Source organism: Palaemon carinicauda, chromosome 35, assembly GCF_036898095.1.
Source record: "Palaemon carinicauda isolate YSFRI2023 chromosome 35, ASM3689809v2, whole genome shotgun sequence".
Lineage (NCBI taxonomy): Eukaryota > Metazoa > Arthropoda > Malacostraca > Decapoda > Palaemonidae > Palaemon > Palaemon carinicauda.
In genome coordinates, this window is record NC_090759.1 from 47,730,163 (window position 1) to 47,750,731 (window position 20,569).

The 20,569-nt window shown below is 33.7% G+C and overlaps 1 protein-coding gene across 1 annotated transcript; it reads right to left on the minus strand.

Annotated features, from left to right (window-relative positions):
- Positions 1-1,492: 1,492 nt before the first annotated feature.
- LOC137627430 (guanidinobutyrase-like) lies at positions 1,493-20,569 on the minus strand. Its single transcript, XM_068358516.1, has 8 exons — positions 20,425-20,569; positions 15,318-15,550; positions 12,042-12,231; positions 9,262-9,382; positions 7,955-8,155; positions 5,257-5,401; positions 3,467-3,561; positions 1,493-1,675 (listed from the first exon to the last, which is right to left on the minus strand). The coding sequence occupies exons 2-8, from the start codon at positions 15,538-15,540 to the stop codon at positions 1,562-1,564; spliced, it is 1,089 nt and encodes a 362-aa protein (XP_068214617.1). The 5' UTR covers positions 15,541-15,550; positions 20,425-20,569; the 3' UTR covers positions 1,493-1,561.

Sequence of the window (20,569 nt, forward strand, 5' to 3'; positions counted from 1 at the left end):
AGTTCCATATTGGTTACCATTCGACAGTTAGCCAGTTAGCCGTTTCTATAAAATCACTTATTTCACCGAACGATAAACACATCGAATTCACCTCCGGAATATTATATGGAATGCATAGGCAATTTTGGAATTATATTGGATTTATTTTAATTCCAACCTTATTTATATTTAATAAACAAAACAATTACTCAAAACCCAAAACAACTTACATCAAATAGTAGATCCATAGTAAAACTTTGTGATATTGCCCTACATTACCCTTTTCCCCAGACATGTCCTAAGATACAGAATAATATAGTTCACTTATCACAAGGTAGATGTTTAAGTTTTCCAAAATTGTCGTAATCTGGGCATTGACCGTTTAGTTTTGTTCACAGTTAATATTCTATGAAAATGCCGGCCTTTCCACTGAGTACTTTTTATTGGAACTGTTCGCCGTGGCTGTGGTAACCTCGGAGGTAATTTACTTCTTACCTTTGATAGGTAAATATTACGCACGCGCGAACTTAGGCCTATTAGGCAATTACTAATTTAAGTCATTTAATTCATAAGTTTAATTTTATTATTAATTTTACTTATCATTAACACTAAGTTACTATACTAAGTAGCATTAAGTTATTTACTTTTAATTTATTAACAAAAATAGGTAAAGCTTCGAGTCAAGCTAACGACCGAACGGCTATTCCCCACAGTCGGACACAAATATTTACGTTAACTGTAATCCTTATAAGGAAACAGTTTTGCTTTCCATTTCTTTGGCAACTCGTACCTCTATAATTTATTTTTGGTTTCTAACAAGGGCCGTAGCTTAGCTAATAATAATAATAATGATAATAATAATAATAATGATAATAATAATAATAATGATAATAATAATAATAGGAAAGTGGCCAATGAACATTTTACAGTGCAGTAACCCCTTGGGCGAAGAAGAATTGTTTGGTAATCTCAGTGTTGTCAGGTGTATGAGGACAGAGAAGAATATGTGAAGAATATGCCAGACTATTCGGTGTGTATGGGGGTGCGTCGCAAAAGATAAATGAACCGTAACCAGAGAGAAGGATTCAAAGTAGTACTGTCTGGCCAGTCAAAAAACCCCAACACTCGTGGTGGTATCTCACCGGGTGGCTGGTGCCTTGGCCAACCTACTACCTATATATATATATATATATATATATATATATATATATATATATATATATATGTGTGTGTGTATATATATATATATATATATATATATATATATATATATATATATATATATATATTACTAGCTAAGCTACATAAATAGGATGATATAAGCCTAAGGGAGTCTAACAGGGAAAAAAATAGCCCAAGAAAACAAATAAACTACAAGAGAAGTAATGAACATTCAAAATAAAATATATCAAGAACAGGAACATTAAATTAGATCTTTCATATATAAACTATAAAAACTTAAAAAGAAATTTATCTTGCAAGAAAGGGAAGGATAATAAAAATACGAAAGTGATAAAAGAAATCAATTTTATACTTGAAATCTTTGATAAAAAATGAAATTTTCTAAACTTAATCTTTTTCTTCAGCCAACTAATTTTTCTGGAAACTTGTTTCCAGGTAAGACACTTAACATTTCGAAGAGTAAGTTGGCCCCAGTCAAAGCCGTTGTTCCTTCGAAGTCGTAAGGAGGTGACACCTTGTAAAAGAATAATAGGTATTAGATACGCATCTCTCTCTCTCTCTCTCTCTCTCTCTCTCTCTCTCTCTCTCTCTCTCTCTCTCTCTCTCTCTCTCTCTATATATATATATATATATATATATATATATATATATATATATACATATTTATAGATATATATATATATATATATATATATATATATTTATAGATATATATATATATATATGTAAATATATACATATATATGTATATATATACATACATATATATATATATATATATATAGATATATATATATATATATATATATATATATATATATATACATACATATATATATGTGTATATATATATATATATCTATATATATATCTATATATATATATATATATATATATATATATACATACATATATATATGTGTATATATATATATATATATATATATATATATATATATATATATATATATATATATATATATATATATATATCTATATCTATATATATATATATATACATATATATATGTGTATATATATATATATATATATATATATATATATATATATATCTATATATATATATATATATATATATATATATATATATATCTATATATATATATCTATATCTATATATATATATATACATATATATATATATATATATATATATATATATATATATATAGTTATCTTTCAAGAGATTATTTTTGCACTTTTATTTGGAATGAGGTACTTTGCGTCAATAGGCGTGGGAGGAGATGATGATGATGACGTATTTGGTTTGTCTTTTGCATTAAGAAAATCGAGCTAATAAAGAAAATTATAGATTATATGTAAATTTAGTTGTATGAAAATAACTGACAGGTGATATCTTGAAAAGTAATGACCGGAAAAATAATTAACCTGTAATTATATCTTTACTTTGGTGGCAAAACAATACAGAAAATTTTTTTTTTTATCGGGATGAAACCCATTGTTTATAAAACATGACTTTTATATACATTAATAAATTAATTTCGATTATGACCTGTTATTGAATAAAGCATGTTCAATTGCAAAGCCATTAATAATAATAAAAAAAAGGCGTAACAGTTAAATGTGGCATTTATATCTTTCATAATCGCAATGTCGCCTATTTATATTAATTACGATATGTTGTTCGCCACTAATTGTTTAAGATTTTGTTAAAGAGTTAAACGTAGTTTTTGGTTTTAATAAATAACTTAGTTCTGCACGTGGTTAAACTTGATGAATGATCCACGTATATTATTTGTATTGTAGACAGAATATATATATATATATATATATATATATATATATATATATATATATATATATATATATATACAAATAAATATATATATATATATATATATATATATATATATATATATATATATATATATATATATATATATATATATATATACAAATAAATAAATATATATATATATATATATATATATATATATAGATTATTATATATACATATATATAAGTATATATATATAAAATATATATATATATATATATATATATATATATATATATATATATATATATATATATATATATATATATATATTTCATGTTGTAGAATAAGCAACTGATAAAGACTAATCGTGTTAAGCATGGGTAGCCTATCTCATCCTATAGACCTTGGCCTGTTTGGATGGCTCCCACCTCTGGTTGATAAACACCATAGAATGCTTAGTGTAAGAATGGGTTAGTTGCTGATATCCTCTTTATGGAATAAAGAATTTAATATTCATATTCTAAAAAACAGAATAAGCTTTACCTCAACCAGATCGCAACCGACAAGATTCAGACCTCGGCAGCCTCGAATTATTTCTAGTCCTTGTATGGTGGTTAGACCTCCAATTTCAGGCGTCCCTGTGTGCAAGAATGTAGTCATATTACGCAGAGAAGTTTAATTATTATTATTATTATTATTATCATTATTATTATTATTATAATTATTATTATTATTATTATAAGTATTAGTAGTAGTAGCATTGTAAATCGAATTGCAATTATAGTTAGCAAAGCATACTGTAGGCTAATAGTACAAACCCAATCAGGACCCAGGGGTGTATTCAAGAATTTGTGGGAGGAGGAATAAGTGGACTAGTGGACTTAGCTGGAGGGGCCGAAGCTTCAAAGGTTTTGGGCCCACCAGAAGCTGACGGATTTTAGACGCTCTGTTTTGCATTCTGAGCATTTCTAGCTACTTACATAGACACTGTATTATATCTTGGTTTAATTTAATCTTATCATTTCAGATTTCTCTGTATTTTATTAAGTAAATGGCTTTTCAAGCTATCTGACATTAAAGTTGCAATTAATGGTAAATATAAAATTAATTTCAACATCTTACAATACATTTCCTCTATCAACAAAACATAACATTGATAAATCAAATAGATATTAGCTTAAATCGAAAATACATAAGATGAACATCAGTTATTGAAATGAGAAGAGCAGATTGGCAAACTTATTCGACCACAGATAGTCTAAAATCGTCTCATTTGGGTGTTTTCTTGCGAACTCGCTGACCACATCTTTGAAATCTACATCAAAATACCTGTGAATGTACAATTGGACACATGAGTTCCTTGCACACCTAGCACTGAGGAAGTGCATCCTGGCTCACCGTTACTGAGCGGAGAGTTTATATGTGTAGCCCTGTCGACCGCTGATGCCACCTCTCCGTACACTTATCTGTTTGGTAACTCGCCGCACAGTAAGGGTGTGACAGGGTGCATTTTCTCAGAGCGTGGTGTGCCAGGAATTTCTGTCCAACTGTACATAAGTGCAAGGTTAGTTGGGAGAGGATTTGTCATGATGCGACCTAGCCTAGACTCGATGTTTATTGAGGCTGCTGTGTGATCTTTCAAAGATAATTAAATGATAAAAAGCCTTTTATTAGTACACTGCCACTGACAATGGTTGCTACAATTTTGCAGGCACTGTATTGTAAAAATGTATCAAGAGAAAATTGTATTTCTATATATGTATAAAGGTTGGAATATAATTTTTCCTCCTCACTTATTCTTAGCTCAGATAGAGAAAGCAGCAAATTACGAAAAGATGTTACGAGGTAAATGCTTAAAGATAAAAGAGATGGCAGGAAAAGAATGGGATGAATAGCAAAATTAAATGAATAAGTAACAGATACCCCATAAAATTAGATTAATTATAACCTGCCCAAAATAAATAATTAACAGATAGGCCATGCAACTAGATTAGATACAATCTGCTTAAAATGAATCAGTTATCGATACAACATGAAACTAGATTAATTACAAAATGCTCAACAGAAAATAAACATTGCCTACAATTTGAACTTGGCGCTTTCATAGTGACACACTGGATAATAAGACGTCTATTAAACTTCCTCTTGGGAGATATAGGATTAGAAACAATAATTTCAGTATGAGGATTGCGAGTACAAAAAGTCTATACAAATAAGACACAATTCTTCGAACAATTTTAATAGACCCATAACAGTTAGCATAATTTAGAGAGAGAGAGAGAGAGAGAGAGAGAGAGTGTTCTAAAGCCCCTCTTAGGTATTTGCAAACTCACCAGTGCCAGGACAAAAAGCAGGGTCGATACCATCGATGTCGAAGGAGAGATAGACGGGTTTGTCTCCTAATCTCTGCCGGATTGTCTCCATCAGAGGGGCCAAAGACTTGTACCAGCATTCTTCGGCTGTGTAAACAGTAAATCCCTGCGAAAATGGGTAATCAAATAAATACATAAATAGATAGTTCAATAATTGCCTGAAAAAAAAAATGGAAAAAATTAAAATTCAATAAACGAAAAATTAATTAAATTAATTCAGAATTCAATAAACACACAAACATACATCTAGTAAAAGTTCTTGATTTAGGAGTGTCTCTTGACTATAACTTGTCTCTGAGAGCTCAAATAAATAATGTGGTGAGAAACTGTTAGATATTATCGTAGAAACATTGCTTTTATAAAAATGTACCTGGATGTACATTCTGTAAAGAAACTTATGATATTATTACTATCGCTATCAATTGCTAAGCTAAAACCCAAGCTGGAAAAGCAGGATGCTATGAGCCCAAGGGCTCTAACAGGGAAAATAGCCCAGTGAGGAAAGGAAACAATGAAAAATAATTTAAAAACATTAATAGAATTAAAATAAGTATCTCCTATATAAACTATAAAATCTTAACAAAACAAGAGGAAGAGAAATTTAATAAAATAGTGTACCCAAGTGTACCCTCAAGCAAGAGAACTCTAACCCATGAGACAATGGAAGACCATGGTAAAGAGGCTATGGCACTACCCAACACTAGAGAACAATGGTTTAATTTTAGAGTGTCCTTCTCCTAGAAGAGCTGCTTACCATAGCTAAAGAGTCTCTTATACACTTACCAAGATGAAAGTGGCTACTGAACAATTACAGTGCAGTAGTTGACCCCCTGAACAAAGAAGAATTGTTTGGTAATCTCAGCGTCGTCAAGTGTATGAGGACAGAGGAGAATCTGTAAAGAACAGGCCAGACTATTCGGTGTATGTGTAGGAAAAGGGAAATTGACCCGTAACCAGAGCGAAGGATCCAATGTAGTACTGTCTGGCCAGTCAAAGGATCCCAAGACTCTCTAGAGGTAGTATCTCAACGGGTGGCTGGTGAACTGGCCAATCTATTACCTAATGTGTTATTACCAGGATTAACTACTGCAACTCGAACTACCACAATCTACCAAAAGTATAACTTAAGAAATTACAAAACATAATAAACAGAGGCACAAGAATGATAAAGGGTGTTTCAACCCAAAAAAGGATCACTACTATACTAAGAGAATTACACTGGCAGCCTTTTAAAGCGAGAATTAAGTTTAAAATATGTACAATAACCCACCAAGTTATTAGAACCGGACTTCCAAAATATTTTAGAGAATTGCTACATATTGTCCAGTCAACAAATCGTTTTGACACGAGAAAAGTTTCAGATGATTTCAAATTATTGGGACCAAGATACTGTATATGTCTATTGTAGGCTCCTAGTCTAGAGCTTTCAAATATGCAGCCCACTAGCCATCCAAAAGACAGGATATCAAGGTTTTATAGAAACTGAAATCTTTCTTGTTTTCTAAGTGCTTCGATGATGTGGATTAGACAATAAACGCGCAGTATGCGATGTGAAATGCTGAATGCCTGGGTATGTATATTCCTACGATAAAAATGACTGTAAGGGTCCTGTAGAGAGAAGGGTTCCCCTGCCGTATAGGACCAGAAAAGCTCCCATTAAAGTAAAGTTGCTATACATAAACACACACACACACACACACACACACACACACACTATATATATATATATATATATATATATATATATATATATATATATATATATATATATATATATATATACACTATAAATATTCATATATATAGTATATATATACATATATATATATATATATATATATATATATATACATACACTAAATATTCATATATATAGTATATATATACATATATATATATATGTATATGATATATATATATATATATATATATATATATATATATATATATATGTGTGTGTGTGTGTCTGTGTAATCCTAGCCAGACACTGGTTCCTGTGCAAATTTACAACCCATCGAGCAAATGGGTAATTAAACAAATTAATAAAGAAATGCATAAAAGATAAATGAAGTTTATCCTCAGGATTGTAATATCTTTAATCTTATGAGCGGCAAAGGCATGGGACAACGCAATGGCTTAGAGACCAACCATAGGCCTATATTTTAGCACGATGCACCCTAGCACCCTCTACTCCAAAGTTAGGATTAGGAAAGGCCATGAAATGGCTGCAGTTTTCTCAGAAGTGGACCTTTAGGCCCTGAAAACCCCAATCCCTAATTCACAGGAATAGTGAACCTATGTTGTGAGCACTATTGAAAACATTTTCTGGTTTAGGGTTAAGATCATCTCTCTCTCTCTCTCTCTCTCTCTCTCTCTCTCTCTCTCTCTCTCTCTCTCTCTCTCTCTCTCTCTCTCTCCCCCTCTCTCTCTCTCTCTCTCTCTCTCTCTCTCTCTCTCTCAGCATATAGTTTTACCATTTCTATTTAAAGAGATGGCTTTGTACAAATTCAAATAAATATTGATATGAAGGCAGTGAATTGCAAGGGGAAGAAGGTCCTTATGTTTAAATACTCAACTCTATATCTCTCCCTCTCTTTCTAACATAACCCATGCACACACACAAACACACAGGCACATACGTACACATAAATTACCTTACCTTCTCTATTTGCCAACGGTGAGGATTCGGTTCGTGAGATGATCCTCGTAGACCGATCTGGAAAGTGGCGTGTGGGTCGATAAGGTCCTCCTCCAGAGCCCTCCTGAAGGGGGTGCCATGCGTGATCTTTGCCCCAAGCATCGAATCACTGACGTCGGCGTGGGCGTCTACGTGAATCAGCCCTACCGGCCCGTATTTGGACTGGAATGGCAAATATGATAGGGAATTATAATGTTTTAATATCCCCTGTATAACTGCACCGAGCATTACCGCTCATAGTGTGTGTGTTACTTTATCGTCTCAGTGGCGTCGATGGCTTTTATCATTCTACCTAATTATTAGAGTGGGGTAGGGTAACAACATATTTTGCTTGCTAGCTGGTTATTTCCATCAAGACGAGAATCTATTGTGGTTTGTGGGGAGAGAAGTGGCCCTACCTGAATACTGAAAATTAAAAGAATAAAAGTCTATGAAAAAGCAATGCATACGTGGTAAGGCCTTGGACGCACGTCAGCAGAGGTACTCACCCTATTACGAATTATGGAATATAAAACCGACAAGGCGATAAAACAAATAGGATCAGTGACGCTTTATATTTTTCATCTAATTAAAAATCCCGCAACAAGTTCGAAAAAAAAAAAAGTTTTGTGCAGGAAGATTATCTTCAAAGCACCATAGTCTGATTATCTTCTTACATCTTTATAAACCCAAGTAAATATTTTAGCGGTGGTTATATTAACGGTATTTGTATTGATTTGCTTAAGTCATTTCGTTTGTTCAGTTTTTATCTAGGCCTACATGCAATAGCTTACTGAATTTCAAATGATTATTTAGTAACTAATGTAATTTCATAGGCTCAATAGGAAATTCTAGTGGGTACAGAAAAACAGTAGACATCTCGGTATAATTTCTGTGTTACTACGGTAATTTAAGAACACTGGGGGCCATTTACTCTCATTATTATTATTATTATTATTATTATTATTATTATTATTATTATTATTATTATTATTATTATTATTATTATTATTATTATTACTACTACTACTACTACTACTACCTAAGCTAGAGCCCTAGTTGGAAGAGCAAGATGCTATAAGCCTAAGGGCTCCAACAGGGAAAATAGCCCAGTGAGGAAAGGACACAAGAAAATAAATAAACCATAAGATAATGGATTCAGAATTTAGCCTACCCCTGGACAGGGAAGGACTCAAGTATGGCATGAAACTAACATACACCATTTAAATCTATGATGAATTCTATACCTTTTTTACCACGAGCAGTAATAATTGATGGCGTTAATTTACCTTTATGGCTTGCAGTATCGGGTACGTGATGGTGTGGTCTCCCCCCATGGTCAGCGGGATACAGCCGTTAGATATAAGGTTTTTATATCCCTCTCGAATGTCATTGCAAGCCTCAGGAAGACTGAAAAAGAAAATAACAATATGAATTTCCGTGCCATTTTGATAAATGATAATTTGGCTAATTAATAAATCAATTAAGTGATATTGCAATATATTAAATCACTTATTTATTTATTAAGGGACCATGAAGGGTTTGGTTTCTGATTGCTAACTGAAAATTGGAAGACAGTGAAGTTGAGGAAGCTGGACAGCTGAGTCGGAAGGCACGAGAGGTTAACTACTGCACTGTAATTGTCCAGTTTCTACTTTCCTCTTGGTAAGGGTAAAAGAGACTCTTTAGCTATGGTAAACAGCTCTTCTAGGAGGACAGTTAAAAAAACAACCATTGTTCTCTAGTTTTGGGTAGTGCCATAGCCTCTGTACCATGGTCTTCCACTGTCTTGGGTTAGAGTTCTCTTGCTTGAGGGTACACTCGGGCACAATATTCCATCTTATTTCTCTTCCTTTTTTAAAGTTTTTATAGTTTATATATAAAAGATTTATTCTAATGTTACTACTCTTAAAATACTTGATTTCAATTGTTAATTACCTCTCTAGTAGTTTATCTATTTCCTTATTTCCTTTCCTCACTGGGCTATTTTCCCTTCTGGAGCTCTTGTGCTTATAACATCCTGCTTTTCCAAAAAGAGCTGCAGCTTAATAATAATAATAATAATAATAATAATAATAATAATAATAATAATAATTTCATGACGACAAATGCTAATTGGTGCGGCTGGATCGTGCATTAAAACCTACACAACTAGAACGGGCACTCAGTAGAGTGCATAGCTTCGTCTATATGAATTTGTATACCACAAGGTTGGCAATTGAATTAAGCACATTTTGGCACTAGTTTCATGCAAATCCGATAAAAATTGACCCCGATATGGTAAAAAGACGGTTTTTACCTTTTCGGGATGTTCACCTTGACTTTTGACCAAATGACTCCCAAAATCTATTCTAATTGTCCTTGGATCATGCCCAATCATCCCACCAAATGTCATGAGATTCGGTCTAATAGTTTTTGAGTCAAGTTGCACGTCGGCAAACTTAGCGACGCTGTAATGATTTATGAGGATTGTTGGGGATTTGGTCGTAAGTACTGTGACGGCGCCGAGTAAGGTTGTGAACTCAAAGGCAGGTTGGAAACGACTGAGTTATATTATTGTAGAACTCTCTCCTTATATACAAAACCTCACGACAGCAGGACATAACAAGTTCACAAGACAGACAATATTACAGAGGAAAAACCAGACATGAATTTTCATGTTCGTTTTAGTGCGAGGGAAGAGCGAAGATACAAGCATAATATATACAAAAGGAATTATGTACAATTGTGTGAAACACGGTTGGTACAGTACAGAGTAATTATGTCGTGTTTAGCAAAATTTTAACAGTTCTGCATTGCACACCATTGAATCACAAGTGTGTGACGAGTCCATGAGGACCATGAGCACAAACACATACAACTGGATGGGCGACCGCAGCACATCTTCCAAAGGGGACAAATCTTAATTGCATACTTGGTTAGCTTTTGATATCAAACAGACAAAGATTTTTTACCCTTTGGACTAGCAGGTTAATTCTAAAAGGAGTATCAGCGTCTGCATATCTTTACTGTTGCTAAAATATTTAATTTTAATTCTTTATTACTTCTCTTGTAGTTTAGTTCATTGTCTCCTCACCTCACTGGGCTATTTTTCCCTGTTGGAGCCTTTATAGGGCTTATAGCCTCCTGCTTTTTAAAATAGGGTTGTAGGTTAGCTTGTAAAGATAATAATAATGATATATGTCGAGAGAGAGAGAGAGAGAGAGAGAGAGAGAGAGAGAGAGAGAGAGAGAGAGAGAGAGAGCGAGAGATAATCCTCTGGAAAGAAAAAGACATGACATCCTGCCCGACCTAAGATTTGGCTTGACGTTGTCCTCATTTGTAAAATATGTAACTATAGTTTAAAAAGCATTAAATCCTTTTCTTATTCAAGTAAATTTCGTAAAACATTATCGTAAGAATGATAATTTGCCGTTAAACTTACGTACCTAAAACGTATCCAATGCTTCAGCTGTTTAAAGTGGTGGTGTCTGCATCAGTATTGCTGTAATTGCATCAGCATTGAACATTGTTTATTGAATAATTTATGCCTTTAAAATAATCTCTGTTATTATGGAGTCTTCTTTAAGAATATGTGTACCTAACTTCAACCATAAGGGTCAATATAATCAATATTCAATTCAATGTATTTGTGTACTTTATACTACATCTGTTGAATCTATATGATGCATTATTCAGTGTTTGTAGCCAGAGAGGAAAATAAATGTCAAGCTACTTCATATTTCTAGTCAATTAGTTAATGGTTTGAAGCACTAGCCATTATTATTATTATTATTATTATTATTATTATTATTATTATTATTATTATTAGCTAAGCTACAACCCTTGTTGGAAAAGCAAGATACTATAAGCCCAAGGGCTCTAACAGGGAAAGTAGCCCCGTGAGGAAAGGATTTAAAGAAGCATATACAACAGTGTGTCTGTTTGTACCCTCAAGCAAAAGAATTCTAACCCAAGACAGCAGAAAGCTATGCTACTGAGGCTATGGCGCTACCCAAGACTAGAGAGCAACGGCTTGACTTTGGAGTGTCCTTCTCCTATAAATAAGAATAAATGCACAATAGCCTACTTGAAAGTGTTGAAGTTAATGTCGCCCACATCCGCCACGTTGAGATAGTCGAACGGGTTGGCTCCTGTCGCTTGGTTATGGGGTCTCAACAAGACGGATTCGCATCGGATTTGACGGGGGCCAAGACGGGTGCCGCTCCTGTTCGACGCCCCGACGTCCATGGGGACTCCTACGAAACAGGCATCGAGACCTAAAAGAAAACAAGAATTAAGTTCAGTATCACTCGATCTCTATTAGGGAATTTCTTTTTCGATTTTTCATTTAGACGTCGTAATGGAACCTTTTCATTTTTAATAACGACAGTATCTTCATAAATGCATTGATTAATTTTGTGAAGGTCTCGGTGTCTTAATGAAGGACTTCTAAGGCTTTTTACAAAGGTCATAATACAATTATTAACATTTTAGTTATTTTGAACATTACCATACCTCAATTAAGGCATTTCTATGAACTTTCAAAAATCCTAGATTGTTTGATTATGAATTATCTGGCATGTCAGGGTGTCAGATAACTCATAATCAATCTAGGGTTTTTGAAAGTTCACAATAACTCAGTTAAAGTAGTTATTTTACTTTTTAAAGATGTGAGATATTTCATATCCGTTTTTTTTTCTAAAGGTCTTAAAGATTGAAGATGTTTGTTAGATTTTATTTCTAAAGATAAGGAAATATTCTGCAGTGATGAGTCTTCAAAAGCTTGTATTGCATATAGTAACTAAGAGTAATGGTAATCTTCACGATTTATCTTTTCTATCCTCTCCATGATTTATTCCAGCTAGCTCTCTTCCTTCCGTTTTCCAATTCACCCACAAGCACTGTCTTTGATGTCTGTTTGAAATGTTTTATGGTTTCTGTTTCATTAAGCGTCGTATTCTAGGATGAATTATTCACCATTCTTGAATGAAAATTGTACATTAGAACTTACATATATTCTACTTCTATCTCTACTTAATTCTAAGACTACGTCAATTAGGAATATTAAAGTCTTCTATGTACAGACTCGGCCGATATCCATTTCCATACAATAGTTGTATATGCCAGACAGCTAGGTTTTATTTAGGTATAATCCCATTAAAGCCACTAGATTACTCTTTGTATTCTTTTTAGATATCTTTCAAGACCACTACTTATTCAAAGATTAATCCCGATTTTCGGATAAGAGACGGGACTTAAGTTTGCGTGGACCTAGACGTCTGACACATCTCTGATTTTAACTGTTGGATATGAGGTGAGTATATGTGGACCATTTGAAACAGCCTACTTGAGCTACAGTCGTGGAGCAGAGACATGCCTTTCTCTCCCTGCTTGTCCCCTTAAGTTTATGGGTGTACACACGGTCTCCTTTTTATTCTTATATCACCTCTGCAAACTAAAGAATCCCTTATACCTGCGGAATGTCTGCAGAAGAGGTCCCCATTTGACCACCTCACCAAAACAAAATTTCAGAAAGCTCAAGCAATACGCGTGATTCGACTAAGACGTCTATGTGGCAACATTTACCCCATAGCTAAATGAATATCAGGTGATTTTTATTTAGGCATGTTCCTGATTTATTTGGATGTGAACATCTTGGGGTGCGTGCGGAAGTTTCTATAACCTTAAAATTAATGGTCATTTGATGTTGTAAGGTTATTCGTGTTAGATTTATTTTTTTCGGTAACCATTATGGTTATTTGTTGTTACAAGGTTATTTGTGTTATGTTTCTTTTTTTAGGTAACTAATTGTCATACGTTTTTAAAAGATTGTTGATGTTGTATTTCATTTTTTTTCTGTACCTCAATGATAATTTGTTGCTTAAAGTTCAATTTTGTTTTTATTCCACTTACTGTTTTGTCTAACCTTTTTTGGAAGATCCACATGTTTCTTTTGTGTTCGTAAGTTATTGCTGATGATATTGCACTCTCTTTTATTGACTAACCCTCACGAGCTACAGTTATTTTCACCATTCAGCCTTGTACATTTTGTTAAGTTAACTTTAAACAAAATTGTGCAAATTTTGAGAGTAAATGCATAGGGTAGCTTAAAGTGATCATTGATTTTAAGTAAATTTCATTTATTAGATTTTATCTATTTTTAAAGAATATTTATTAATAGTCTAAATCTTGTTATCAGGAACACCCCACGCGAAAATGATTACATGAACTCCTTTGGTTGTTTATAAACTCCCCTGGATTTGTGCCTCAGATAATCGAAATATTCACGTCTCAATCTATTTTTACTCGAAGATATTTTAGTTAAAGGAACTTTCAATCTCATATGGTAAACATATGATTATGAGTTTCTTTCACATTTTATCTGTGCTACTGAAGTGAATAATCCATCTTATCCCGCCTTAAAGTAAGGCAAGCAGGTAAGCTTTAGAACACCATAACCCTTACTGTACTGACCCCCTCACGCTCTTGCGTTAATGTCTTTACTCTAATTATTGTTCGGCAATCTCATTTGGGATGTGCACACAGTGCTGTGTGTAGTGCCTGAACACTGAGGTGCTATTGGTAGTGACAGAGACAAAATAGACAATATAGCCTCAGTACCATGGTCTTTCAGTGTCTTGGGGTAGAGTTCTCTTGCTTGAGGCTACACTTGGGCACACTATTCTATCTAATCTCTCTTCCTCTTGTTTTGTTAAGTTTTTATAGTTTATATAAGAAATATTCATTTCAATGTTGTTACTTTTCTTTAAATATTTTATTTTCATAGTTAATCACTTTCCTTGTACTTTTCTTATTTCCTTTCCACACTGGGCTATTTTCCCTGTCGGAACTTGGAGCCCTCAGGCTTATACCATTCTGCTTTTCCAACTAGAGTAATATAATAATAATAATAATAATAATAATAATAATAATAATAATAATAATAATAATAATAACCCATGTAATGTGTGACGGATTATGAACCGTATCACTGCCGTTTTATGATCTGTTGGCGCAGAGAAATTGGCACTGAAATTCCTCATGTTAGGATCTGGATATCTGTTACATAAGGTTTTCCCGTACTTCCTGCACTTCAATATTTCCCATAAGAAGAATAATTTGAATTTCTATTTTAGAGTTTGTTGGCACACTAATCGGCTTGGGGCTTCAGCTTCTTATGCAGCGATTACTGATATCGGCAGAGCGTGTGGGTATAGGTGTGTTGGCTAAATGAATGCTTCCACATATGATCTTGTATTTTTCAAGAGATACTGATGAAACAGAGAGAGAGAGAGAGAGAGAGAGAGAGAGAGAGAGAGAGAGAGAGAGAGAGAGAGAGAGAGAGAGAGAGAGACTGACTTACCTTCCGTTTCCTTCTGAACAGGTAGCCTCATGAAGGAAGCGATTCCTCCCGATCTCACCATCTGGATTCCCCCATGTGGTTTGTTCAAGGACCTCGCTCCCGACTCGTATGCTGGCGTGGTGTGTAGGTTTCGAAGGACATCCCCGCCTGCAGACACCTTCTGCATGTTCTTCGTCGTGCCCAAGGCCAAACGTCGGCCCACCTGAAGGAAGCTGCTTGACATCCTGGAAGATCTGTAAAAAGGATAGGAGTTTTAGTAACTATATGTGCCCTTATTATTATTTTTTTTTTCTATTTTTTTCTGGGTTCCTGTTGTGTGTCTGGGCTTGAAAAGTCCATTATGTTGTCTGTCTGATTGGCATTTTCTTGAAACAAAATGGCTAATTCATTAACAAAATATTTTCATTTCCAAATGAGGGGGTTTATTTAAATTTTACGTTACTTTACAGATTAAAAGGAAGAAGAAAGTGACAATAATGAAGTTTAAATGTAATATGAGTTGAAATCCCAAGTATAGCCTCGCTTTTAAGCGAAGATATTTCTGATACAATAACCTCCGCATGGACAATGCCATAGACGGCTATCTAATGTTTCACATACTAAGGTGTACTCAGAGAGAGAGAGAGAGAGAGAGAGAGAGAGAGAGAGGTTTACATCAAGCATAGAGATGGTAAGAATATGTAAATATGAGTATTCATAGAATCAATATACTTTGGATCCTTTAAGTTCTGAAAACGGTTTTGATAGTGTTTTTAATGGGAGGTGAACGTATTTCAAATGTTAGATAAGGGAAATTATATTTTAAAGGAGAAACATTCTAACAGAAATGCTCCAGTTATTATAAGCGTAAGAAAGATTTGATAGCAAATGTATTTTTTTATGATTTAGAAAGCAATTGTTAGGCAACGCATTACGAATAAAGATTGTTTAAATTATTGAAACTGGTATTATTCGTTTCTTGGCGCAGGCTTACACACACTCACATATATATTTACCTATATGTCGTCATCGGCAACGATGACCTGCTGTATATATATATATATATATATATATATATATATATATATATATATATCCAGTATATATATATATATATATATATATATATATATATATATATATATATATATATATATATATATATATATATATATATAAATTAATATATATCATATGTGGGTTTCTGAGTGTGTATGTGTGTACTATCTGTACTTCAGGAGTTACTTAATGAGGAAAATGTCTCGCATACCATTGAGTTTTGCGTAACATTCCGACCCTTCAGCTAACCCATTCGGTGGCATTTGATTTGAATTACCTATATTGAGCGAATTTAAGATAGAAATCATCACAATAGCATATGCAATAGAAAAATGTTCCTACTCTACATAGGGATTGAAACAGACACTTCAAAGGAAAAATGTCTGCCACACACAAATACATACACACAAACACACACACACCTATATATATATATATATATATATATATATATATATATATATATATATATATAGGTGTGTGTGTGTATGTAATTTATGTATATTTGTATGTATATCTATGTATATATATATGGATATGAATATATATATATATATATATATATATATATATATATATATATATATATATAGAGAGAGAGAGAGAGAGAGAGAGAGAGAGAGAGAGAGAGGCTGAATAACCAGTGCTGTCATGGTCCACTTATTGCTATGAAAGAAACTCACTCTGGTGTGTTATGGATGAATTGTTATCTCATCAGCATTACCAATCAGCAAAGAAAGTTAATCAGAATGAGTCCTAAGATAACCCAAGAGATAAGAGCGTCTTGAATAATAGATAAAATAGATAATAGGTTTCAAAGTTGAGATTTTTCTTTGCAGTCACAGTTGGCCTTGGAGTACGTGGTGGTTGGTAAGTGTGGAGTTTCAGGAGTGAATGAAAGAGTAGAGTTTCTTGTGAAAACGTGTTTCGCAAAAGGCTCGATTGCTGGAAATGGTTTAAAAATCATTTATGGTTAGAAAATAAGTTTAGGGTTTTAGAAATAGTTTGGCAGTTCATTGCATCTCTATAACCAAAGGAATTAGCCTTACAGATAAAAAAGGATCAGTTCGAAGGCTGAGTTTAACATATCGATTCTGAAGTTTATCTCAATGACGTTATTTACCCGGTGACGGGCTCATCATTATATCTTATCGCGCCAACATTGTATCCAGTGATTATATTCGTAGAGGTCCAAATCTGTAAAGATTGACCCCTTTTAACACCCACGAAGTATGGGGTCCATTCTCTGGATGGGATACCCACATGGAAACTCAGCAAATTGGGTTAAAGAAAATGGATGAAAACAATAACAACTAGAACGGGCACTCGGTAGAGCGCATACCTTCGCCACCACCAACAATGACCGCGAAATGACAAAATCCGCACTTTCTGCAAATTCACTGGCCTTTGATCCCCAACCGTAATGGCACCCCTATATCATATTGTATATTACAAGATATGCAATTGTATTATGCACATTTTGGCACTCGTTTTATGCAAATCCGATAAAAATTAGTCACGATGTGGTAAAAAGACGGTTTTGATATTTTCGTTGCCTTGGCCTTGAATTTTGATCCAATCACTCCCAAATTCTAATCAAATTGTTTTTGGATCCTGGACAATCATCCCACAAAATTTCATTAGATTCGGTCAAATGTTTTTTGAGTTATGCGAATCACAAACACACAGACAGACATATAGATAAATAAATAAATACACGCTGATCAAAACTGACGAAGATAAAAATAAACACTGCATCGACCTTGAAACTTTTCTGTCAGGGATATTGACAATCCAAGGTTGTAAAGTTGTTTCCGAACAACATTACAGCATGTTCATACCAGAGAAAAGCACCTGGCTAAATTCATTTAATACAAATTCATAACTGTCATGGAAAAGAAAATAACAAAACATTCAAATTATACAATGTTTAGCTTTTCATTCCTGTTTTTTCTAATAACAAAGATCATCATCATCTCCTCCTACACCTATTGACGCAAAGGGCCTCGGTTATATTTAGCCAGTCGTCTCTATCTTGAGATTTTAAATCAATACTTCTCCATCTGTCATTTCCTACTTCACGTTTCATAGTACTCAGCCATATAGGCCTGGGTCTTCCAACTCTTGTAGTGACTTCTGAAGTCCAATTAAATGATTGGTGAACTAATCTCTCTAAGGGAGTGCGAAGAGCATGACCAAACCATCTCCATCTACACCTCACTGTGATCTCATCCACATATGGAACTCGAGTAATCTCTCTTATAATGTTATTTTTAATCTTGTCCTACCATTCAACTCCCAATATTCTTCTGAGGGCTTTGTTCTCAAATCTACAAAATCTGTTGGATATTGTTTCATTGTCATACCACGACTCGTGTCCATACAGTAAAACGACCCCACTAAAATTATATTTAGCCTGATTTTTATATGTAATTTCAGGCGATTTCCAAATTTTACCTAACCTTGCTATTGTCTGATTTGTTGTTTTCAATCTTTCATTAAATTCCAATTCTAAAGACCCTGTATTACAGATCATAGTTCTTAAATATTTGAATGATTCTTCCTCATTAATCCTTTCTCCTTCCAATGATATTTCATCTTTCATTACATATTTGGTCCTCATCATCGCTGTCTTTTTTTTTTATTTATCTTGAATCTTAACCTCCTGTGATATTTCATGCATTCTGATAAGCAGGCATTGCTAATAAGGAGAGCATCATCATCATACTATACATCATTAATTTCCTATTACCAATCCAGTCCAATCCTTCTCCACCATCCCCAACTGTTCTATGCATTACAAAACCCACGAGGAGGATAAACAACATAGGTGACAACACATTCACTTGGAATACTCAACTGTTCACTGGAAACTCATTTGATAGGACTCTACCAACATTAACCTTGCACTTACTATGCACATGAACAAACTTATTAAAATTTGTATATTTAAGAGGAACTCCATAATAATGAAGGACTTTCCGAAAAATTGGGTGGTGCGCATTATCAAAGGCTTCTTCATAGTCCACAAATGTCATCAAAAGTGGATTTCTATATTCTACTTATTGTTTTAGAGCGAAAATTTAGTCAGTACAACTTCTACCTTTCCTCAATCCTGCTTGTTTATTTCTCAGCTTTCCATCAAGCTTTCTCTCTAGTCTCTTTAGAATAAGTATGCTATACCTTCTCATGACAATTGATGTGTGATGCCTCTGTAATTATTGCAATCAGACAGATTTTTTTTTCTTTTACCCACACTCCACCATTCACCAGGCTTTGCTTCTTCACGTACGCCACATTCGGCAAAATAATCTTGTAAGTATCCTGGGAGTCATTTCATATCACGCCATTATCATTTCGGTAGTTATTCCATCGTATCCAGTGGCTTTCCATCTCTTGAGTTTTTTTAATGATAGCTTCGACTTCTAATACGCTGAATTCATTCACGGCCACATCAAGGACTTCCTCAGCTTCAGGTATATCAATCAAATTATTCCCTTCACATGTCCTTTTCATATCTCTAAATTGTTGCATCTAACGTTGCCTTTCTTCATCTGTTGTTATAATAAATCTATCTCTTTTATGGGTATATGCTTCTTCTTTGCCCATATATAGATTTCATTAATAATTACTAATTTTCGTGTATATATATATATATATATATATATATATATATATATATATATATATATATACAACACACACACACACTCACACACACACCTACCTACCCACTCCTACAAACGTTTATATGAACGAATACCTTAACGTGGTAAAGAGGTTTGTGTATTGCGTATCGCCATAATCGGTAAATCTGTACTAGTCAGGCCACCTATACTAAGTTGGTTTACTGTGAGCGATCAGATTAAAATCTCCCACCATCACTAATCCACAGTGATCAGCGTGGTGATGAAAATGGCAAAACCTAAACATGACTAAGAACATTTCTCAGGCCTTTGTCCTGTGGTGGACTAGAAACGGCTTTATTTGCTGTTGTTGTTGTTGTTATTGCTGTGTGTGTGTGTGGTTAAACTAAATTGTAGACAAGTAAGCATGTTAAAAAACTTACTTCAGGAGAACCACCGGCAGCGTCAGGTCGTCTTTACCGAAGGCTGTACAGGTGAACAACTAAGACTTGTACTGAATGTTGCTAACACGCTTCGCTACATTTTGGCTAAGTTTTTCCAAAGAGGAGCCAAAATGTTACAAAAAAC

What these genes read in the sequence shown, in the direction of transcription:
- LOC137627430 (XM_068358516.1), bottom strand. Translation starts at nt 15,540, where the DNA reads ATGTCAAGCAGCTTCCTTCAGGTGGGCCGACGTTTGGCCTTGGGCACG. An exon ending in TGTTCAGAAGGAAACGGAAG is followed by an intron (nt 12,232 to 15,317) that starts GTAAGTCAGTCT and finishes GTTTTCTTTTAG; the next exon opens with GTCTCGATGCCTGTTTCGTA. An exon ending in ACCGTTGGCAAATAGAGAAG is followed by an intron (nt 5,402 to 7,954) that starts GTAAGGTAATTT and finishes CCATTTTCGCAG; the next exon opens with GGATTTACTGTTTACACAGC.